General features: G+C 63.2%; 1 protein-coding gene across 1 annotated transcript; it reads left to right on the top strand.

Annotated features, from left to right (window-relative positions):
* TESC (tescalcin) lies at positions 1–6124 on the top strand. Its single transcript, XM_068209237.1, has 8 exons — positions 1–146; positions 3794–3863; positions 4674–4754; positions 4980–5119; positions 5201–5262; positions 5329–5436; positions 5838–5885; positions 5984–6124. The coding sequence occupies exons 1-8, from the start codon at positions 89–91 to the stop codon at positions 6059–6061; spliced, it is 645 nt and encodes a 214-aa protein (XP_068065338.1). The 5' UTR covers positions 1–88; the 3' UTR covers positions 6062–6124.
* The last annotated feature ends 3333 nt before the right edge of the window (positions 6125–9457 follow it).

Raw genomic sequence — 9457 nt, 5'->3', positions numbered from 1 at the left:
CCGCCGCCGCCTCCCCGCCGCGCCCGCCCTTAAAAGCGGCGGCGGCTCCGGTGCAGCGCCCGCGGCGGCGCTCCCGGCACGGCCCGGGATGGGCTCCGCGCACTCCGTGCCCGCCGAGATGCGGGAGCTGGCGGACAGGACGGGCTGTGAGTACCGGGGACCCGCGGGGGCACCTCGGCCGCGCTGCCGCTGCCGCCGCCGCAGCTCATCCCGCCCCGCCCCGGAGCCCCCGGCCCCGCCGCCGGAGGGGACACCGGGGGTCGGGCCCCGCGGGGGACACATCACCCGCGGGGGGTGCGGGACGTGTCACCCGGGGAGCGGGGTGCAGGAGGTGCCACCCGGGAAGGAGGGGGGGCGGACAGGAAATGTCACCTGGGTGGCCGGGGGGCTGCAGGAGGTGACGCTCGGCAGGGCAGGGGATGCGGGACGTGTCGTGTGACCCGCGGGGAGGATGCAGCGAATGTCACCCGGGAGGGTGCCGAGGTGCCACCTGGGCTGCGGGAGAGCAGGATGTGACACCTGGGGATGGAGCGGGGGGAGGGGATAGGAGGGGAGGGTGCAGGACTGTCACCAGAGGGTGCCAGCATGTCACCCTGGGCGTGCAGCCGTGTCCCCGCTGCCACCATGCCACGAGCCAGGGCGTCGAGCGGCCACACGTGCGAGCCCCAGCCAGGCTCTGCCACCCCCGCCACCGTGCAGGGCATTGTCCCCGCATTGTCCCCGCACGGCTGCTCTGCCCCGGAGCCACGGGGCTGTGACACCGCCGGGGCTGCTCCGGGGCAACGCGCGCTGCTTTGGGATCGAGGCACCGGCAGGGAAAGGGGCAGGGACAGGGAAAGGGACCCAGGGCTCCCGGCAGGGGCCGGGCCGTGGGACGGGGTGGCCGCGGCCATCCTGGGAAGTGTCACCGCTCCAGGACGCGGGAGCTCCGGGCACGGGGACCGGGGAGCTCCCGCCTGGATCCTCCCGCTGCGGCCGTGCTGAGCCGCTGCCGTGGAGCGGCTGAGGGGCGGCTCTGCCCACGGCCAAAGGGTCTGTGGGGGCTGAGAGGGTCCGGTGACTGTCCCCGGTGCTGCTGCTGCTCCTGGGGTCACATCTCTCTCCTCTCCTCTCCTCTCCTCTCCTCTCCTCTCCTCTCCTCTCCTCTCCTCTCCTCTCCTCTCCTCTCCTCTCCTCTCCTCTCCTCTCCCAGGTAGGGCTGAGCCCCCGCACCCCACTGAGCTCCCCGGGGTGGACTCAGGAGCCTGGGGACCCTGCAGGGTGCCAGCCTGGCAGCCCAGGGTGGGAGGAGGATTTTGGGGAACCCCCTGGCCCGGGGACCCTGCAGGAGCATCTCCGGCACAGGCGGCACCTGCCCGTGGGAGGCTCCTCCCCGGTGCCCCGTGGATCAACCCCAGGGCAGGGCTTGCGAGGGCAACACCCAAAAATCTCATCGAAGCCAGAGGAGGGAGGGCAGGGGGAGCCCATAACTCCAAGCCACATCTGGGGTGCACGTCCTGTGCTCCCCCCGTGCTGTGGCTGCCGGAATCCCGGGGAACTCAGGGGATTTACAGCCTTGCTGCAGCCACCCTCGGTCCCGCGGGAGGAGCAGGGACAGGGCAGAGCCACCTGGAGGTGCCCATGGCTCGTTCCTTTGCCTTCTCCCCCATGGAGGGACACCCTGAGGGGCTGCTCGGGGCTGCTTCCCCTCCCTCCCTTCTGTGTGCTCCATCCCAAAGCTGCAGCAGCGTCTGTCCGGGGTGAAGCAGCTCTTCCCGGGATGCTGTGACCATTCCCTGCAGCCAGGCCGGTCCCACAGGGGAGCCTGAGCCCCCCCAGTGCCCCTTTCCCTTTGTTCAAGCAGCACAAACCACGCAAGGCTGGGAACAACAAGCCCGGCTCCGTTTGGTTTAAATCCCATTTTTCCCTCATCAGAGGAGGCTGCTGTGCTTGGACACGGGCCTGCAGCATCAGGATGCTTCTCAGGGACACGAGCAGCCTCTGCTGCCCTTGAGCCAGCCCTTCTCCCAGCAAAGATTTTGCTTTTTCTGCAGATTTTCCCTTTTTTTTCCCCAGAAAGCAGCCGAGCTTTACAGGACAGAGCAATGCTGGGAGAGCTGCCCCGGCAGGAACACCTGGGGTGGGGAAAGAGGGAGGAAAAGCCTCATCCAGGCTTTGGGGGCCGGCCCAACCATAAGCATCCAGCCACTGACCCCAGCTCTTTGTCCCCATGGTGCCTGGGACATTTTTCTGAGAGATCAAAGCTTTTTGGTGTGCACCCAAGTCCCAGATGCTGAAGGCTTAGTGACCCAGCTGCTCCCACGGTGACAGCGATGTCGTCACGGCCGAGAGTGAAAGGTCACTTCTGCATGGCCAAAATTGGAAAGCAAAGTCCAGGGAAAGTTTCCATGGGACAGCAGCAGAGCAGCAGCCAGGAGGGACTGGGGGAGAAAGCGTCCAGTGGATGGATCAGTGGGGCCTGGGCATCATCACCTGGGGGCCAGTGGGGACGAGGGGGAGGCAAAGGGGGTTTGGAGGGCATCCTGCCGAGGTGCTGGTGACAGCCAGGCAGGCTCAGGGCCCCGCGGATCCAGCCAGCCCCGCTGGGTTGCCAGGCTGTTAACAGAGGGCTGAGGAGGCCCAGCCCCGCTGATCAATACAGCTGCTATTTCCAGGCTGTGGAGCAGCAGTGGGAAAGCAAAGGACATTATTTAAACATCATAAAAGGGAGTGAGGGAGGCAGCTCAAGCCCAGCTCTGACCCTGCTGTCTTGTTGCAATTAACCCTTTGCAACCCCTCAGCCATGCTTTAATGTGGTTTTGTGTCTCTCCATGGTGCCAGGAGTGGATGATTTCCAGGTGCTGGGGCAGCCCTGCCCCGTGCCCAGCCCAGCCGGGGCTGGAGGAGCCTGAGGGCCCAGCTCAGACCCCCAGCTCACAGAGACACAGCTCCAAAGCACTTCCCCGGCTCCTGGGAATGGCCCCTGTCAATATTTGCACGAGATTCAGGCTCTGGGGGGTTGGAGCTTGGTTACAGCCCCTGGAGAACAGCAGGGGAAGATAAACTCACCTGTGCTGGGGGGTCAGGGCAGTGGGGAGGTGCTGCTGGGCTCAGGCTGGAACCCCAGCACTCGTGGGGCTCAAAGGGAGCTGCTGGTCCCCCCTTCCAGCCCTCTGCCCTGGGATGGGGTTGGTGCCTCCCTGGGCCAGTGCCCACCCCGATGGTTTGTGGCTCACCCTGAGCAGTGGCAGCAATTTCAAAGCCAGGCGTTGATTTTGAGGGGCTGCTGTGCCCCCTCCGTGTCCTTTCCTCTTCCCTGGCAAGGGGAAGGTGGCTGCTGTCAGGATTTCTGATCCCAGAGTTATTTCCTGCAGCAGCCACGGCTGTGGATGTGGAGGAGCCTCCTGGCTCCAGGCAGAGCTGGGGCAGGGGGTGAGGAACTGCCTGGGCACAGCTCTGCCCACGGTGCCAACAACCCCAAAAAAATGCCAAGCCTGTTCCAGTGGGCTGGCACTAAGGATCCTGAGCTGGGGGTGGGATCCCACTGTGCCATTCCATGCCATGCTGGGCCAGGGCATTCCCTGCAGACCGGGACAGGGAATAAACCAGCCCTTGGCACCGTCCTTGCAGCCAGCACAGGGCACAGGGACACAGGGGGACCTTGCAGGGCGGCACGGGGCCCCCACAGGGAAATGGGGGTGGCACAGCTGTGCCCAGGACCCAGCCAAGCTGGGGGTGTGGGGACAGGCACAGAGGGGTGTCCCAAGGGTCCCCTGGGGCTCAGCCCCTGTCACCTCTCTCCTTTCCCTGGCAGTCACCTCTGAACAGATCGAGCACCTGCACCGGCGCTTCAAGCAGCTGAGCCAGGACCAGCTGACGATCCGGTATGGAATCCCAGCCCCAGGGCAAAATCCAGCCCCAGGGCAAAATCCCAGCCCCAGGGCAAAATCCCAGCCCCACAGCAATCCCAGCCCCACTGCCAGGGCCACCCCCAGCATCTCCCCCTTCCCTGAGCTGCCCCAGGGTGCCAGTCCAGGGCTGGGATTCTGAGTGTCCTTCCAGCCATCCCTGAGCCGGCTCCTGCAGCGTGGCCTTGCAAATATTCCAAGGAAAACCACACAGTGACACAGTGGCCTGGGAGCAGGGGCACTCCTGACAAACATCTCATCACCCCCCAGCTTTAAAATCAGTTTTGGGGAGGGAAGGGGGGGTTGCAGTTGCTCCTGTCCCTCTCCTCGGTGGCTGCACAGGGAACTGGGAGAGCTCCGAGCTCCCGCTGCTCTCTGCTCCCCGGGGTTATTCCTTGGCTCTTTGCTTTATAAATCCCAGAGTGCAGATGCTCAGCACGGGCTCAGCACAAAGCTGAGGGGAGGGTGGACGGCAGGATCTCCTTGTTGTGCCTTGCTGGGCCCTGCTTGAGGCCTTTTTCCTGGGAAAACTCCAAAATCCACGGCAGGTGGAGTCATGCAAAGGGCCCTGGGGTCATCCCAAGAGCTTCCCCAAGACCCATTCTAGTGGGACAAAATCCCTGAGCACAGACTTGCTCTCAGTCTGAACGGAGGAAAGAAGGGTTTTTATCCAAAACCCCTTTATTTTCCCGTGATTGCTTTGGAAGGAAGGGCTGGGTCTCTCGGGGGCTGTCAGAGCTTCTCCCACCTCCCTCACGCTCCGGGCTCTCTCTCTCCCATTTGCAGCAAGGAGAACTTTGACAGCATTCCCGACCTGGAGTTCAACCCCATCAGGGGGAAAATTGTCCACGCCTTTTTTGACAAGCGGTGAGAACCCCCCCAGCACCCAGGGAGGGAGGATTCATCCTCTGGAAACGGGATGGGGCTGGGCAAGGGCCTTCCCCCTAAAGGCTGGGGTGGAACCGGGTGGAAAATGAGACATTTAAGCTGAATCCTAGGGACAAACCAGTCCTAGAGCTTTGCTGGGGTGTGGTGATGCTGGGGGGTGGCTGGGGGCTCCCCAGGAATCACCGTGGGCTCCGGCACCCCCAGGAACCTGCGTCAGGAGTCGGACGGGCTGGCGGACGAGATCAACTTCGAGGACTTCCTGACCATCATGTCCTACTTCAGACCCATTGAGATGAACATGGACGAGGAGCAGCTCGACCGCTTCCGGAAGGAGAAACTGAAATGTGAGGCTTTCCCAGAGCCTGGGCTTTGGGGCTGGTGGGGAGGGGCTGCCCTGACCCTGCCCCCGCTCCTGTCCCTCGCAGTCCTGTTCCACATGTACGACTCGGACCACGACGGGAAGATCACGCTGCAGGAGTACAGAAATGTAACGTGGGCTCCCTCTGCCCCATGCCCCGAGCCCCCAGGCCTGGCCTGACCCTCTGCCTTGCAGGTGGTGGAGGAGCTGCTGTCAGGGAACCCCCACCTGGAGAAGGAGTCGGCTCGATCCATCGCCGACGGGGCCATGATGGAGGCAGCCAGCATCTGTGTGGGACAAATGGTGGGAGCCTGTGCTGGGAGCTGCTTCCCTGCTCTGCCGTGCCACTGAGGGGCTGTGGTGGCACCAAAAATGGGGCTGGAAGGTGTCCCTGCTTCCCAGGGCATCTCCCTGTGCCACAGCTGCTTTGGCTGGAGGCGTTTTTCACAGGCAGCAGCTTCCAGGGTGATGTTTCCTCATGAGAAGGGGATCAGCAAACAGCATCCCGTAAACCCCCCATCCTTCCTGCTTATGGAAAGGGCTGCTCCTCGCAGCTGTGGGGGTTTGGGAACCAGTTTGGGGCTGGCCATGGGGTACAGGGCAGGAACCTATGGGAGATGTGTCCCTCAGCCCCAGGGGACAGCCCTGGGCCACCCCTCCCCATCACCCAGGGGCAGCTGCAATGTTTCCTCTCACTGCGGCAGGGCCCGGACCAGGTGTACGAGGGCATCACCTTCGAGGATTTCCTTAAGGTCAGTGACAGCTCCGCTGTGTCCCCAGGAGGGGCCTGGGCGGGCACAGCAGGGACCGGGCTGTGGCCCCTGGCCCGCTCAGCCCTGGCCCCTGGCAGATGTGGCAGGGCATCGACATCGAGACCAAGATGCACGTCCGCTTCCTCAACGTGGACACCATCGCTCACTGCTACTGAGGAGGGGCGGCAGCAGCAGCAGCAGCAGCAGCAGCAGCAGGAGGAGGAGGAGGAGGAGGAGGAGGACCCAGCAGCAGCTCCATGTCCTGTGTCCTGTGACCCAGCTCCCAGCTCCATGGCTCCTGTGCCTGTTCCACGCTGGGGCTGCCCTCTAGAAACATCAGAGGCTTTTATCTGTAATAAAAGATATTTCTCTTTTTAGTCCTCGCTGAGAAATACTCCGTCCATCCATCCATCCATCCATCCATCCATCCATCCATCCATCACGCCGTGGTGGAGTGTTTCCCTGAGCAGAAACCCTCCACAGATCTGGGATTTAGCCTCTGCCAGGTGCTGCTGTGGGGAAGGAGCTGCCCAGCTTGGGCTGATCCCAGGCGGTGAGGAGAGGCAGGGGCGGGGATGCAGAGGGGCAGGAGCTGAAGGCAGCACCCTCAGCACCTGCAAGGACAGCCACGTCCCACTCTGCATCCTACAGGGAAGGTGGTGGCAGCCACGCAAGGAATATTCCCAGTTTAAGCCCAAACCAGCCCCCCCGGCCAGAGCCAGGCGGGAGGAGCCCCAGCAGGCAGCAGGGACGCGGGGACGTGGGCTCGTGGCAACCAGGTGGCTTCTGCCCCCACATGTTCCCGCTAGAACAAGGCACCGAGCCGGGGGTTGTTTACTGGCGGTAAGGACTGGAAGGCTCCAGGCGGGTTTCTGTCTCTAAGGCAGCCTGAGCTGGGGAGGGAGGGAGGGAGGCAGGGAAAAAAGGGCAATGGCTATTTATAGGAAAGCAGGGAAGATTTGTTTTATCAAAACCCGGCTTCCCCTGGTGACAGGGGCAGGCGCTGGGAGCAGCAGAGCCGCCAGGGGAGGCAGCGATGGGTGCGGAGCCACCCGGCCCTGTGGCACCCCGGGCTCGGGGCAACAACACTCCTCCTTCTTTCCCACATTACTGGGGGTCCCTGCTCTGCACCCTCACACTGAGGGCGCATTTTGGGCTTCTGTCCCCTCCGAAGCGCCCGTGTCCGTTCGGAGCCGCTGGAGCCCAGCCTGGAGCAGCTCCCGGAGCCGCGGCCGCCGGGCAAGGCCAAGGGCAGCGCTGCCCCGCAAGGCACGGAGCCGCACGGAGCCGCACGGAGCCGCACGGAGCCGCACGGCCGGCCCGGGGCTGGCCCCGGGATGGAGCCGGTCCCGTGTCCACCTGGGAATGTCCCACGGAGCCGCGGGACAGCGCTGCCGGCGCCGGCGGGGCTGGAGCTGGGCTGGGCTGGAGCTGGGCTGGGCGGGAGGGCACGATGGGGATGGAGCTCCCGGCTCTCCCGGAGGCGCCATTCGGGCCCTGCAGGGCTCCTGGTGCTGCCCCACAGCCTGGCCTGCGTTTGCAGGGCTCCGGGATTCCCTCCTGCTCTCCTCGGGCCCCTCTGGATACCCCCAAGGCCCCGGCAATTCTTCCTCCTCCTCCTCCTGAGCCTCTCCTCCTCCCCCGCCCTGTGCCGGACCCTCAGTGCTCCCTCCCCACCCCATGCACACGAGGGCACGACATCCAGCTCCTCCCCAAATCCCCAGGTTTCCGCAGCCAACCCAGGCTCCTTTCCCTGTTTTCCCACTAAAATTTCCATCCGGGGCTGCGGGACCGCCCCACTCCCTAATGATGCTGCAAGCTCCGTGCTCCCAATTCAGTCCTGGCCGCCTGCAAGGTCCTTTTCTGCCCCCAGATCTCCCAGCCGGGGCTGCAGGGGTTAACACGGATCAGGGTCCCACTCCCCCTCCACACCCCGATTTCCTCGGAGGAATCACCCGAGAGGATCCACACCAGCGAGGGCAGGGAAGGGGAGGCCAGGAGGAGTCAAGAGGATGGACGAGAGGATAATTATTACCCCTTGAGTTAATTAGCTATAACTCCCTTGAGTTAATTAGGTGCCCCCGATATTCTAAGTGGCAAGGAAAGTGAGGGAGGTTGGGAAACAGAGGCAGGACCCATCACAAAGTGGCTGCAGCACTCTCCCTTTGCTTGTGCTGGGAATTCCCTGCGGGAAATGGGAGTGGGGAGCAGGAGGAGGCTGGACAGGGCAGGAGAGAGGGAGGGAGCAGGGAGTGGAGCCTGATCCTCAGCCCAGCAAAAGGCTGGAGCTGGAGAGCCCCAGGGATGGGCAGGAGCATCCTGTTACACACAGCAAACCCCAGCGAAGGCAGGATAATCATCCTGAAAATCACAGGGAAATCTGGCAGAGCCCCGGGAAAGCTGGCAAGGGCAAAGCTCCTGCCACAGCAAAATCCTGCAAAGCCCGGAGCGTTCCTAAAGGAAAATGGTTCTGTTGTGGGGCCAGGACGCTGGGACGTGGCTCAGAGCTCTGCGGCAGATCCCAGCAGCGGTCAGCAGGGGGTAATTGGAAAATTGGAGCTGCCTTACAGCACGCTGGAAAACTCCAGGGAGGCTGATAAAGGCTGGGCAGCATCAGAGAGAGCAGCAGCTCTGGGATTGGAGAGGGGGACTGAGTGACCCCAGGAGTGCAGGGCACGGACCCTGGGCAGGTGGGTGTTGGCACAGAAGTTGGCACATAGCCTGACCCATCTCCCCACCATTCCCCCTCATCCATCAGCCACACTGCAGCTTGGGAATGGCAGCAGAGACCAAACAAGGGGACACCCGGCCAGGAAGGGAGGGAAGAGCAGGAGAGCAGGAGGCAGCACAGACCCCAGAGCCATGGAGCCAGGGCAGCCACCCGCAGCTGATATTTTTAAGCTAAATTTTGAGGAGCTCCTCACTCCTTTGAGTGGCTGAGGCAGGGGTGACAGAGGGAACCCCCACCTACAGCTCTCCCATGAAGAGGAATTTGGCCCAGAGGCTGGAGATCCATGTTTCTGGATGAAAATCTGCCAGATAAATCCTGACCTGGAACAGAGCCTTTCCACAGGTTGCTGCTGCACACTCCACCAGGACCTCCAGCTCCTGCTGCCCCACCTTTTCCCCTCTGGCAGCAGGGGGGACACCAGCTCCAGGTACCTGGAGTTTCAGGAGCATCCACAGAAGGTGGAAATGAGCAGGCAAATGTCACTGGAGGAGAGGAGGGGACAGAGAGGACATGAACCACCTCAGAGCACCTATGTTCACCCCTCGGTGACAGCAGCTGGGACAGGGAGTGACAGAGGTGGGCAGGGCAGGAGAGCAGAGCTGGGTGGGAAAGGCCACGGTGCGGGGAGAAAGGGGTTCAGAGACCCCCAGAGCACCTCACAGAAAGCACCTCCTGCTCCTCCTCCCACCACTCCTCAGATCAGGAGAGGGATGGCAGCCCCTGAAACCCCAGAGTGGCTCTTCCCTCACTGCCTGAGGACACCAGCAGAGGCCAAAAGCACTTTCTGGAGCCTGTGCTGGTGGCTTGAGCCAGGAGCAGAGCAGGGCAGTGGGGATTTTCC

This window comes from Anomalospiza imberbis, chromosome 18 (genome assembly GCF_031753505.1).
Source record: "Anomalospiza imberbis isolate Cuckoo-Finch-1a 21T00152 chromosome 18, ASM3175350v1, whole genome shotgun sequence".
In the NCBI taxonomy this organism is placed as follows: domain Eukaryota; kingdom Metazoa; phylum Chordata; class Aves; order Passeriformes; family Viduidae; genus Anomalospiza; species Anomalospiza imberbis.
The sequence above is the reverse complement of the archived record's forward strand: the minus strand, read 5'-3'. Positions and strand labels throughout refer to the sequence as shown.

Coding starts and splice junctions, on each gene's coding strand:
- TESC (XM_068209237.1), top strand. CDS start 89: ATGGGCTCCGCGCACTCCGTGCCCGCCGAGATGCGGGAGCTGGCGGAC. Junction 5,120..5,200: donor CCGGAAGGAGAAACTGAAAT/GTGAGGCTTTCC, acceptor TGTCCCTCGCAG/TCCTGTTCCACATGTACGAC. Junction 5,886..5,983: donor CCTTCGAGGATTTCCTTAAG/GTCAGTGACAGC, acceptor GGCCCCTGGCAG/ATGTGGCAGGGCATCGACAT.